General features: G+C 49.2%; 1 protein-coding gene across 1 annotated transcript in view; it reads left to right on the plus strand.

Moving 5' to 3' along the window:
* Positions 1-11,933, plus strand: part of Tgfb1 (transforming growth factor beta 1) — an 18,845-nt gene extending 6,912 nt beyond the window's left edge. Inside the window, exons 3-7 of the mRNA XM_021167684.1 lie at positions 1,221-1,338; positions 3,858-3,935; positions 4,066-4,213; positions 11,009-11,162; positions 11,641-11,933. Coding sequence (XP_021023343.1) covers positions 1,221-1,338; positions 3,858-3,935; positions 4,066-4,213; positions 11,009-11,162; positions 11,641-11,799 — 657 coding nt within the window. The 3' untranslated portion in view covers positions 11,800-11,933. The remainder of the gene's footprint in view (positions 1-1,220; positions 1,339-3,857; positions 3,936-4,065; positions 4,214-11,008; positions 11,163-11,640) is intronic.
* Positions 11,934-13,529: the final 1,596 nt, after the last annotated feature.

The raw sequence follows: 13,529 nt of genomic DNA on the forward strand, positions 1-13,529 counted from the left end.
GGCTGGGGGCGTGGCTCAGTGGTAGAGCCTCTGCCTAGAATCCCCCAGTGAGGGGCTGGGGGCGTGGCTCAGTGGTAGAACCCCTGCCTAGAATCCCCCAGTGAGGAGCTGGGAGCATGGCTCAGTGATAGACTGCCTAGCTACCACTAAAAAAAGCATTAGGTTCTGTCCTCAGCACAGAGGTGAAAAAAGTAACAGTGAGGAAGAAAAAGAAGTTGGAGTGTTTAGGAGCAGACACTTGCAAATCCTAGCACTTGGGACGGGGAGGCAGGAGATCAGGAGTCTGAGGCCAGCCTGGACTACATGAGACCTTGTCTGGAGGCTGAGGCAATAAGATCTCTTAAACCCAAGCATTCAAGTCCAGCACAGGCTGACTAGTGAGATCCTGTCTCAGACAGAGAAATTAAGCATTTCTTGTAGTCTCTTAAGTCAGCAGTCAAATACATATATATTTTTTTTTTGACAAGAGTTCCCTGTGTCTTGGAACTCAGAGCTCCACTCACCTCTGCCTTCTGAGTGTTGGGATTAAAGATGTGTCAGCCAAAAAATTTTCAACCCGGGAGGCAGAGGCAGGAGGAGCTCTTGAGTTCAAGGCAAGCCTAGTCTGCATAGTTAGTGCCAAAACAGTCATGGCTACACAGAGAGACCCTGTCTCAAAAAAATAACAAAAATTAAAAAAAAAAACATTGGGAAGACTGTTCTGTGTGTGTACTCATAATAATAATTACAAGTAAAATAACAAACTATAAATAAATAAGAAAATTACTCCCAAACTCAGGGTAATAAAACTGCTGAACTGTGCACAATAGTATGAGCAATGACCACTTGCATTGTGGGTCCTCCCTGCTGCCATGTTGCAGCGGCATTCCACTATGGAAGAAACTGAGACCCGGCAAGGCGAGCAAGTGCCCATAGCTTGCATAGTACCTCGCGCACAGCTGAGGAGCCTCATGGGACCTGACCACAGCCTGGGTTGTCCTCCCTGTCCCATGTCCTATTCCAGTCTGTCTCCACCCCTCCTCCCCTGCCCCTGGCTGCTTTCTGCTCTTGGGGGCTGTATGTGAGAGTGTGGCCTGCAGGGCTCATATGTGTCAGAAGCCAGTGTCTGGGGCTGTCTGGAAGCCAGTTTGTGAGACAGGCAGCATGGGGTTACAGCCAGATTATCTGGGGGCAAGATGGCAGCGACCACACTCCTCTTTGCTCTCTTTGTTTCCATTTAGAAATATAGCAACAATTCCTGGCGTTACCTTGGTAACCGGCTGCTGACCCCCACTGATACGCCTGAGTGGCTGTCTTTTGATGTCACTGGAGTTGTACGGCAGTGGCTGAACCAAGGAGGTGAGATTGCTTGTCTTTGTGCCATCCTCCAGTGGGGCCACTCCTGTTTGTCCTGGCATCACCCTGCCTAGTGCTGTGTTCCCCACCCCCCACCTCACCCCTGCCACACACATGCACCCGATAGTGATGTCAAGAGGTAGTACTCCAGCTAGGCAGTGGTGGCACACACCTTTAATCTCAGTACTTGGGAGGCAGAGGCAGGCAGATTTCTGAGTTCAAGGCCAACTTGATCTACAGAGTGAGTTCCAGGACAGCCAGGGGTAAACCCTGTCTCGAAACAAACAAACAAACAAACAAACAAAACCCAAAACATCAAAAAAAAAAAAAAAAGAGTCAATCTGTAGAGGGATGCTAAGGACAGGTGGTGACCCAAACAGTCCCTGTCCTTGCCCTCAGTAGACCTCATAGTCCTTTGGATAGTTGAAGGAGGAGTTGACTTCTAGCTTTATGAATCATCGTAGAGAGGAATGGGGTTGAGCACTCAAGAGGTGCCTGACTACTGTCTGGATTCAAGGAGGGCTTCCTGGAGGAGAGGGCATCTGAGGTAATGTCTCTGAGATGAATAAAGGCATGAAGGAAAAGGAGATGCAGGAGCACCCAGTATCAAGGCTCTGTAGCCAGGGAGAGCCTGACATGTCCATCTGTCCAGGAGTGAACAATGTTCCTTGTCTCTTGTGGGTCCCACAAGGTCTTTCCAGATACTGGTAAGGTCTTGTCGGAGCTCTAGCAGGTAGTAATGGCCGATAACGATGAAGGCCAGAAGGGGAGACCTATACAGAGGGGGCAGGATTTAGATGAGGGAAGCCAAAGGTGCTGTGGAAACCCAGGCAAGGTTAGGATCTTGGAGGGCTTCCTGGATGAGAATGTGAAGAGACTCATGGGAAGTGTAGTTTAGCCACATGGAGGGTGAGTCTGAGTGGGCTGGCACCAGGAGGAATGTGGAAGGCCACTGGACAGAGGTGGAGAAGGGTTTTGTCTGGTATACAGTAGGCGCTTAGACAGTATTATTATGTGTCCACTCAAGGAACATCTCCCTTGAGCCAGTGAGATGGCTCAGCAGGTAAAGGTGCCTGCTGCTGTGCTTAACGACCTGAGTTCAAGCCCAGGACCCATATGGTAGAAGGAGGGAGCCATTCTGACCTCCTTGCTCACCTTGGCCCATGTGCACCCCTGTAAATAGTGAGGAGAAGGTGCCAGCTTAGATTTTCCTGGTGCCTTTGACTATGGCTTCTGTGGCCCTGGCCAAGTCGCTTTCTCTTGGGGTGACTTGGAGTTAAAGGAGTTTGAAGATCAATGGAGTTAACACAGTTAGTTTAGATCAGTGACGGGCATCTGTGTTAGCGTTGAACATCCTGCGACACCAACACTGCTCGTGGCCCTTGACACCTGGGTCACGATAGATGTTTCTTGTTATGATCGAGGCCCATGCTTTACAGAGCACAGAGATAACAAGAACCCAGGGCAACATGCACGATGGTACACAAGCCAGCGGAGCCCCGCACTTGTGAGGCAGAGGCAAGGGGACCAGGAGTTCAAGGTCATTCTTAGCTCCATGGTGAGTTGAAAATTTGAGGCCAGCTTGGGCTACCTGAGACCTTGTCTCAAAAGCAAAAGAGGGCTGTGGCGAGGGCTCAGGGGCAGGAGCTTCTGTCTCGCAGGCGCAAGCGAGGACCTGAGTTCTTGTCCCTGCACTCAGGTAACAAGTCAGGCATTGTCATAGTGTGTGCCCGTAATCCCAGCCTTGTTGGGAGTTCCACGTGTGTATGGAGACAGGCTGACACATGGCTCTATGACCTGCTAGCCTGGCCAAAGGACTGGGCTCAAGTTCAGAGCCCAGGCAATAAGGGAGAAAGGGATAGAGGAAGACACTTGTTACCCAGCTATAAGCCTCCTCATGTACCACACATCACCCATACATATTCTCTGATATACATAAAATATGCATTATATATACACACATACATATATATACATACACACACACATATATATATACATATATACAATTTCAAAAACTACAAAATGAAAGGAAATGAGACAGGAGCAGGATCCTTTGGGGTTTTTTTTGTTTTTTTGTTTGTTTTTCGAGACAGGGTTTCTCTGTGTAGCCCTGGCTATCCTGGAACTCACTTTGTAGACCAGGCTGGCCTCGAACTCAGAAATCCGCCTGCCTCTGCCTCCCAAGTGCTGGGATTAAAGGTGTGCGCCACCACCGCCCGGCTATGTTTTTCTACTGAGAACAGCCAAAGAAGTAAATATTCATGCAGAGATGTCAGAGCCCCTGCTTGCCGTGGAGAAAGGGAACGGATGCCACATTTGGAGAAGGACGTGTCTCTTTCAGAGCCTTTCCCGAGGGGTTGATGTTTGAGCTGAGCCCTGAATAAGGGGAAAAGGGTCCAGCAATTCAAAGAATAGGAGCAAGAGTGAAGTGTGGGGTGACTAGCAGGGAGCCCCTGAGGCTGGCAGTTTCCTGCCCCCTCTTCCCCCTCATATCCTCAGACTCCCTTCCTCTCCCGCAGACGGAATTCAGGGCTTTCGCTTCAGCGCTCACTGCTCTTGTGACAGCAAAGATAACAAACTCCACGTGGAAATCAACGGTGAGCTAACTTCCCGGGTCCAGCCTGACACAGGCCCCTCATGGTCTGTGTGCACGTGCATGTGTGTGAAATCTCACCCATCCCTCTAAGTGTGTGTATGTCCTTCACCACAACATCCAAACCCAAACAGGGATCAGTCCCAAACGTCGAGGAGACCTGGGCACCATCCATGACATGAACCGACCCTTCCTGCTCCTCATGGCCACCCCCCTGGAAAGGGCCCAGCACCTGCACAGCTCACGGCACCGGAGAGCCCTGGATACCAACTATTGCTTCAGGTAAACACTGTCTCTCTCCCAGGCTGTGCAGGCTGGGGGCTTGACTGCAGCCTGTGGACTGGTGTGCCACCATTTATGCCTGCAGGGCTTGGGGACAAGTTCCTGGTTCTGTGGGCAGCTGAGAGTCCTAGAATGGGGGGTGTTTTCTTCCTGGAGTGTTGGGATCAGGGAATTCAACAAGAGTTAGAAGTCTGTTGGAAGGTTGTCTTGTTGGGTTTTAAAATTCTTGCTAGGCTTCTGCCACTTTGGGATGCTAATGAAAGAATTTACTGTGAGCCATGGAGAGTGTTGACCCCAGGAAAGCTGGAGTGCTGGGATCCAAACATTTGGGTTCAGAATCAGAAGGTTGTCTGCACTGGGTTCCCACACTCTTGGCAGATGGTGGTCTCCAGTGCTGGTAGATGAGAGCGGCAAATCTGGGGCTCAGAATGGCAGGGCTGGCAGGGAGATGTTAGCATCTAGAGTGGAGGTGGAGAAAGCCAGAAAGTGAGTCCCCTGAGGACCAGCGCTTTATCTGGCAGTGGTGCACCCTGAGGAGGTTAGAAGACAGAACTTCTGAGCTGTATGTAGGCTTGGAAGTGTGAAGTGTTGAAATATAGTACTGAGATAGGGAACTCTGAGGAGACAAGATCTCTCAGAGTCAGAGAGTGGGTGTCCTAGTGTATCCAGAATGCCCGTACCAAGGGCAAAAGCTTTTTGGTCATTGTTTTTAAGTTATATCTGTGTGTGTGTGTGTGTAGGGGCATTGTGTGTGTGTCTGTGTGTATGTAGGGGCATCCATGCCACAAAACTGTGTGACGTCAGAGGACAACTGTTGCGAGTCCGTTCTCCTTCCACCATGTGAGTCCCAGACATAAGACTCAGGTCATTGGGCCTGGCTGTGAGCACCTTTGCCTGCCGAGCCATCTTGTTAGTTCTCCTTTGTTTGGTTTTGTTCGAGACAGGACTTTGCTGTGTAATCCAGGCTGGCCTCAGATTCACTCCTTTAGCCCAGACTGCCTTGAATTCTCTGTCCTGGGATTACAGATGTCACACAATCACCCAGTTCCAGAATGGTAGACTCATATTAAGCCTCGGTACTGTGGATGAGAGAAAGAAATTGGAACGCTAGATCCTAGAAGGTGTGAAATTCAGGAGTGTTGAGAGATGAGAGCAATGAGCTGACCTGTCCCTTCCCTGCTTCAGACTTTATAGAGTTCTGTGTTACATGTCGGTCCTTGGCTGGAAGGCCTCCTCCACCTCCTCCTCCTCCTCCTCCTTGTCTTCACCTTTGGTTGTCAGCCTTCACATAGGATCAGATGGCGGGTCTTCACACTGCAGGTTACTAAGAGATGCAGGAAGCTATGCAAACTCTGTTCTTCCTATACTGGGAAACAAACTCAGGGAATCATGAAAATCTCTTTGTCTATCTGTCTGTCTGACTGACTGACTGTGTCTGTCTGCCTGTCTCTCTCTTATATTTGTTTTGCCTATGCCTGATGTATATGTGGGCTCTGGAAATCCGAAACTAGACCTTCATGCTTGCACAGCGAGCACTTAATTCACTGGGCCAAGTCCCCAGCTGTGACAAGCAAAATTTTGCATGGAAGAACACCATGCCCTCGAGGAAGGCCCGTCAGATACATCAACCATGATCTGATGGGGACTGTAGCTCCAACTCCCATGTTTCCCTGCAACAGAGGGACAGACTAACAACAGTAGCCAGCAAAGTGCAGATGGTAGGAAACCTGGACATTTCTTCAACAGATACAGTGCAAAGAAGGGAGGGGAGGATATATAATCCATGCCACTAGAAGAGAGAGGAAGAGGGCTGAGAGGTTGGAGGAGGAGGAAAGAAAAGGAAAGGGAAAAAGATGCTTATGGGACACAGTGGGAAACATGAACCTTGAGTAGTATTTGATTTTAGTGATTTAATGTTAAATTTTTGCCTGGGAAAGGGGACTGTGAAGAGATGGCTCAGTGGTTAAAAGCACTGGCTGCTCTTCCAGAGGACTTGCGTTCAGTTCCCAGCACCCATAAGGAGGATCACACCTGTCTATAATTCTAGTTCTAGAGGATTTGATGCCCTCACACATGCATAAATGCAGGCAAAACACCAATATGCATTAAAAAAAACCCTCCCTAGGATTTTGTTGCTGCTGCTGCTGCCTGTGTGATACTGAGGAGAAAACCCAGTACCTTGTACATAGTAAAGAAGCGCTCTACCACTGAGCCACGCCCCCAGCCCCTCACTGGGGGATTCTAGGCAGGGGCTCTACCACTGACCATATTGATTTATACTTTTGATTCATGTTTAAATTGTAAAATATTCCTCACTTTCTAAGAGAAAGTTCATTAAACAAATGAAAAAACTACAGAGGCAGAAAGAAAGTAGGTGGAATGAAATTGGCCACGAGTCAGCAACTGTTGTCACTTACAGTTGTGGGGATGGGAATTAGTTAAGAATCCATAATTCAAAAGTCCAAAATCTCGCTGGCTGTGGTGAGCAAGGCTGTAATCCTAGCGCTGGAGTAGGAGCGGGAACCGCTGGAGGTCAAAGTCATGGATAGGTACGTCGGGTATTTGTGGCAACCAATCAGACCCTGCCTCGAGAAAGGGGGTGGGGCATCTGGAGGGATGAAGAGCACAGCTGCTCTGCTCTTCCAGAGCACGCAGATTCATTTCTCAGCAACCACATGGCTGCTCACAGCAATCCATAGTTCCGTTCCAGGGAATCTAAAGCCTCCTCCTGGCCCCCGTGGGCTCTGCACGTATATGGTGTGTGTACACACATGTTCAGAGAAATACTCCTACATATAAAACTTTTTTTTTTTTTTCTTCGAGACAGGGTTTCTCTGTATAGTTCTGGCTGTCCTGGAATTCACTCTGTAGACCAGGCTGGCCTCGAATTCAGAAATCCGCCTGCCTCTGCCTCCCGAGTGCTGGGATTAAAGGCGTGCGCCATCATGCCTGGCTCTTTCTTTCTTTCTTTCTTTCTTTCTTTCTTTCTTTCTTTCTTTTCTTTTTTTTTTTCTTTTTTTTTTTTTACAGGTGTGGTGCATGTCTCTGATCCCAGCATTCAGGAAGCAGAGGCAGGCAGATCTCTGAGTTTGAGGCCAGCGACAAACAAATTTCAGGCAAATACATAGATCCTGTCTCAAGAAATATGAATAATAATAAAAATAAAATAAATATGTAAAGTCTATGTAAATATCCCCTTACCCCAAAAAGCTATACGGTCTAGAATGTTTCTGGCCCTTAGCGTTTCTGTAAAGGGGTATTCCATTTATATTGTAACGCACTGCTTCTGTGTCTGTTCACAATTTTCCATGGCAAAGCTGTTTTTATGCCAGCTTAAAAACCACCTCCCCCGAGGTCCTCAGGGCTCCTCACAGATTAGGCCTTGCTGGGTCTCAGACTGGCAAGGGAGGCTTGAAAAAGCAGTGACTCTGAAAACCCTGAGACCGCGTCCCAGTAGGGCGCCCCCATGTGCCAGGCGGTGGTGGTGCACGTCTTCAATTCCAGCACTCAGGAGGCAGAGGCAGGTGGATCTCTGTGAGTGCGAATCCAACCAGACTTAAAACGTCCTGCCTGGACTAGGCCGGCTTCAAACTTGCAGCAATCCTCCCATTTCTGCTTCTTGACTACAGTTGTGCACAGAGATGCATTGCCTGCCTGGTTCGCATGTGTCAAGTTTTATTTATTTATTTATTTATTTTTAAAGATGTATTTATTTATTATTATATGTAAGTACACTGCAGCTGTCTTCAGACACACCAGAAGAGGGCGTCAGGTCTCATTACGGATGGTTGTGAGCCACAATGTGGTTGCTGGACTTTGAACTCTGGACCTTCGGAAGAGCAGCCGGGTGCTCTTACCCACTGAGCCATCTCACCAGCCCCCAAGTTTTATTTTTTATTATTTTCTTTTACATGCATGTTTTGTCTTTGTGGATGTATACGTGGTGCCCACCAAGGACAAAAGAGGATGATGGATCCCCTAGATCTGGAGTTACAAGGTGGTTTTGAGCCTCCATGTTGGTGCTAGGAATTGAATCTGGGTCCTCTGCAAGAGCATCCAGTGCACTTGACCACTAAGCCATCTCCCAGTTCCTTGCCCACATTTTAGAGTTATTTTTGGTGTCATGAGGAGGAACCTGCATTTTCCTTCCTTGAATTACTTTGTCCTGATTCTAAAAATATCCCCCAGCCACTGCTAAGAATATGGAAAATCCAGAAAGTCATCACACTAGCGAACATCTAAAGCCACTGTCAGCATTTAATATACATCCTGCCAGCCTCTTTGTTTGTAATGAATTTTGAATTATACTATATCTGTAGCTTTACATCATGAGGTCAGCCTGGGCTACAAACTGAATTGTGGGTCAACCTGGGCTACATGGTTAAGACCTTGTCTTAACTCTCCTCTCTTTTGAGGGGATCATGGAGGGTGAGGTGCCAATTGCTTGGTAATCCCAGCACTTGGGAGGCTAAGGCAGGAGCTATCAGAAGTTCAAGGCCAGCCTGGGCTACATAACAAAACCCAGTCTTAAAACAAAGGACTGGCTAGAGATAGGAGGGTCTAGGGAGTTTGAGGGCAGCCTGGTCTTCGTAGTGAATACTAGGACAGCCAGGGCTCCATACAGAGAGTCTATCTGTAGTAGAAATGTTTATCAGTTAATTCATGTGCTCAGCATCTGCTGAACATGTATACATTAAGAGGCACTTTCCCATGGAGAGATGAGGACAGATAATATTTAGTACAAACAAGCTGAATCATTCCGAGAAGGAAAATAAAACTGGTGAAGGGGCCAGGTTAGAAGTCAGGCCAGGAAAAATGAATATTAGAGTGTGGTGTGGTGCATGCTCATGCTCGTGATCCCAGCACTGCAGAGGCAGGAGGATCAGGAGTTTTGGGTTGGCCTTGGCTACATGAAAGCCTGTCTCAAAAAAGACAAATAAACACAAGAAATCCTGGGGATGAATTAATTTTTCTGTTCTGGTTAAAATTGTTTTAGGGTAGAAATTTCAAATGTAGACAGAAAAAGCAGAGGTATATAACCCTCTTCCAGCTTCCAGCATCCTCAGGATTTTGATGACTCACTTCAGACAGTCTGGAGCTGGAGACTTGGCCCAACAGTTAAAAGCACTGGCTGTTCTTCCAGAGGGCCTGGGCTCAGTTCCCAGCACCCATAATGGTTACTTATAAGGACAACCATCACTAACTCCAGTTCCTGGGGACTTCATGCCCTCTTCTGGCCTCCTTGGGTATTGCACAAACATGATGCACATCAAAACTTACATAGGCACACAAATGCACACAAATAAAAAAAAGAATACATAAATCTTTAAAACCTAGAGCAAGGGGCTGGAGAGATGGCCCAGTGGTTAAGAGCACCGACTGCTCTTCTGAAGGTCCTGAGTTCAAATCCCAGCAACCACATGGTGGCTCACAACCATCCGTAATGAGATCTGACGCCCTCTTCTGGTGCATCTGAAGACAGCTACAGTGTACTTAGATATAATAATAAATAAATCTAAAAAAAAAAAAATCCTTAAACAACAACAACAAAACCTAGAGCAAGCCAGGTGGTAGTGGTCCCACCTTTAGTCCCAGCACTCAGAAGGCAGAGACAGGTGCATTCCTAAGTTCGAGACCAGCCTGGTCTACATACAGAGTGAGTTCTGGGACAGCCTGTCTCAAGGAAGCAAACAAACAACACCAAAAGCTTTATAGGAATTCATTTTCGCCGGGCGTGGTGGCGCACGCCTTTAATCCCAGCACTTGGGAGGCAGAGGCAGGCGGATTTCTGAGTTCGAGGCCAGCCTGGTCTACAAAGTGAGTTCCAGGACAGCCAGGGCTATACAGAGAAACCCTGTCTCGAATAAAACCATTAAAAAAGAAAGAAAGAAAGAAAGAAAGAAAGAAAGAAAGAAAGAAAGAAAGAAAGAAAGAAAGAAAGAAAGAAAAGAAAAGAAATTCAGCTTCTTGTAGTAATTGTAGCACTGAATTCCCAGGGTGGAATTTAACAATTGTTTGGAGGGAGACTTTGGAAGGCAAGTGGAAAGGGCTGGTCAGAGAAGGCACTGTTCATCTATGTAACTGATACTGGACATCTGCTTCAAGCAAGATGGCATTTTTAGGAGTTAAAGCTCCCTGGGTGGTAGAAAGTATCTCACATAGCCCAGGCTAACCTCAAACTCACTATGTCTCCAAGGAGGACCTGGAACTTCTGATCACCCTTGCCTGTGCCTCCCAGGTGTTGGGATCAAAAGTGTGAGCCCCCTTGCCTGGCTATAACTGGATTTGAGGACTAGAGAGGAAGACCATGTGGCTGTCAGGTGGGCGAGGGAGGACGCTGAGGAAAGCCAGATAGACTCATGGTGATAACTTAGGCATTTGACGTAAACAGGAGGAAGGAGTGAGCAGCTATGGCCTCCAAAGGCTTCCATCTGTCCTGTTTGTGCCATTCAGCGGCACCGGCCATAGCCCCATTCAGTAGAGGTTCGGTAAACATGTGTCCTACAAATAGGACGTGTAGGCACATGTTGGACTGTGAATTACTCCTGTGTGTTCCGTGGGGATGTGACAGGATTTATTACATCCTCCCCGAGAGTGCTCATGGGACTGTTGCTAGCCCTGCACAGGCTCTCACACGTGCCTGCCCAGTGGGAGGTGCTTCACTGGCAGCCTGGATGGTTGTAGTGTCACTGCTGTCATCGCAGGCGTCCTGGACAAGGAGGCTGAGGGCAGCCCAGGGCTGGAGCGGGCAGCAGGGTTGTCCCTGCTTCTGACCTTCGTTCCTCCTGCCTGCAGCTCCACAGAGAAGAACTGCTGTGTGCGGCAGCTGTACATCGACTTTAGGAAGGACCTGGGTTGGAAGTGGATCCACGAGCCCAAGGGCTACCATGCCAACTTCTGTCTGGGACCCTGCCCCTACATCTGGAGCCTGGACACACAGTACAGCAAGGTGGGTCTGGCTCATGGGGCAGGCTGAAGCAGAGGCTGCGGTGGTAGGGAGAGAATGGGAAGCTTAGAGCAGTGGGGAGTCAGCGGGATAGGGTGACTGAGAAATAGAGTAGAGCAGAGGGAGGGGCAGAGCAGAGCTGGAGAGATGGAAAGAAACAGATTGGGTGAGAAAGGCAAGAGAGCTAGTGATGTGGAGAGATACAGAAATGGAGGTGGGGAGGATTGGAGATGGGAGAGTAAGTGACTGAGGCAGACAGGAAGAAGAGATAGGATGAAGAGGGGGGGAGGGGCCGAGATGGGGACAGATGAGGGACAGAGAACAATAGGAAGAGACATATATAGAAATAGACTGGGAGAGATAGGGAAACAGAGATGGAAGTTGAGGCTCAGAGATAAGAGGCAGAAATGTTAGAGATCCTGGTAGGGAGAGAAATGGGGGGAGCGCCTGGACACTGGCAGTGACCCCGGCCCACCCGCAGGTCCTTGCCCTCTACAACCAACACAACCCGGGCGCTTCGGCGTCACCGTGCTGCGTGCCGCAGGCTTTGGAGCCACTGCCCATCGTCTACTACGTGGGTCGCAAGCCCAAGGTGGAGCAGTTGTCCAACATGATTGTGCGCTCCTGCAAGTGCAGCTGAAGCCCCGCCCCGCCCCGCCCCTCCCGGCAGGCCCGGCCCCGCCCCCGCCCCGCCCGCAGCGCCCGGGGCTGTATTTAAGGACACCTGCACCTCCTCAAGCCCACCTGGGGGGCCCATTAAAGGTGACAGAGGACTGGTGGTCTCCGTGTCATTGGGCGCCGGATTGCGTCTCCCTCTTAGCTGACGCTCCCACCACATCTTGTCCCTTTCTGTGCCATCGCCTCCAGCACTCCCTAAGGAACGCCGGCTTTGATCCCAGGATTCCAGGGGGCGACGCTGAGGCCCAGGGACAACCCTATTAGACTCAGGTATCATCTCTTTAGGCGCCGTTCACAGTGCTTTATACCTCTGAGCATCCACGGAGGCAACCCGGGAGAGCCTGAATTCCTGCTGCTGTCTTGGATGATGAGTATGTGGAAGAGCAAAAAGTGCTGATACAGCGGGTTGTAGTGGCCCCATGTGACAAGTCCCTGCATTCAGGAGACTGAGGCAGGCAGATATAGCCCAGGCTAGCCAGGGCTGTATGGTGAGAACAACAAACAACAAAACACTGGTTCAGAGTTGAGTGTGTGGTACTGAAATGCCTGCAGAGGGAAGGCAGGGGGATAAGGAACGCTGGGGCTTCCGGGTTACATCAGACCCTATCCCAAAAAATCCCCAATTCACAGGATGTGGTGGCACAGGCCTTTAAGACCAGCACTCAGGAGGCAGTAGCAGATTGGTCTCTGAGTTTGAGGCCAGCCTGGTTTACAGAGCAAGTTCTGGATACACAGGACTACACATAGAAGAAAATGTCTCCAAAACACCAAATCAGTAGTTGGTGTTGGTGCTGACTATGTCACTGGGTGAAAGGAGCCTAGGGGGAGGGGGAGCCACAAGAAGGAAGTGGCATCAGGGAGTGTGTGTGTGTGAGAGAGAGAGAGAGAGAGAGAGAGAGATTCTTGGAAGACCGGAAGTGACAAGTGACAGCCATCTTGGGGTGTGCCTCTGTGTGAGAAAGAGAGCAATGTGACTGGAAGAGTCTAAGGGAAGGGTGTTGGGCGCTGAGTCAGATCCAAGCCAGCACAAGCCGGGGAATGACAACTCTCCTACATGTCAGGTGTGTGGCTGTCCTTGATCACAGCTTTCTTCCTACGGCCTGACAGAGCAGGGGCTGGCCAAGGTTGGCCCCAAGCCTCCTGCAGCCTGTTTCTGTAAATAAGTCCCGCTGGCTCAGGGCCACACTCGCTGCTTCCTCCACATATTGTTTGGAGCCGTGTGTGCTGTTTCTGCAGCCTCGTATGCAGGGCCAGCAATATCACCTGGTCCTTCAGAAAAAGCCTGTGAAGATGGGTGTGGTCTGAACAGGCTGCCTTGTAATTTGAACAGGAGGCAGAGGCAGGAATATCATCACCACAAGTTCAAAGCCAGCCTGGTCTACATAGCCCCCAGCCAAGCAGAGCTAAGTTTATGGAAAGCCCCTCAGTCCTTCCCACTCTCTCCAAAAGCTGACTTATCCTTTTTGGGGGATCGTGTGTCTTTACAGGAGGAAATACACACATGGAAGGTGGGTATGTCTTAAATCCACAGAACTTAGTTAGTTTAGCATCTGCACATGGATCTAAGACTGCTTTCTTGATCATATCTTGATCACGAGTATGGGACCCCAAAAGAACTTGGGGGACACATAGCCTTACCAGATGAGCTAAAAAGCCGTATCCGAGGCCTCCATTTCTGGTAAATCACTGCAA

Source organism: Mus caroli, chromosome 7 (genome assembly GCF_900094665.2).
Source record: "Mus caroli chromosome 7, CAROLI_EIJ_v1.1, whole genome shotgun sequence".
Classification (NCBI taxonomy): domain Eukaryota; kingdom Metazoa; phylum Chordata; class Mammalia; order Rodentia; family Muridae; genus Mus; species Mus caroli.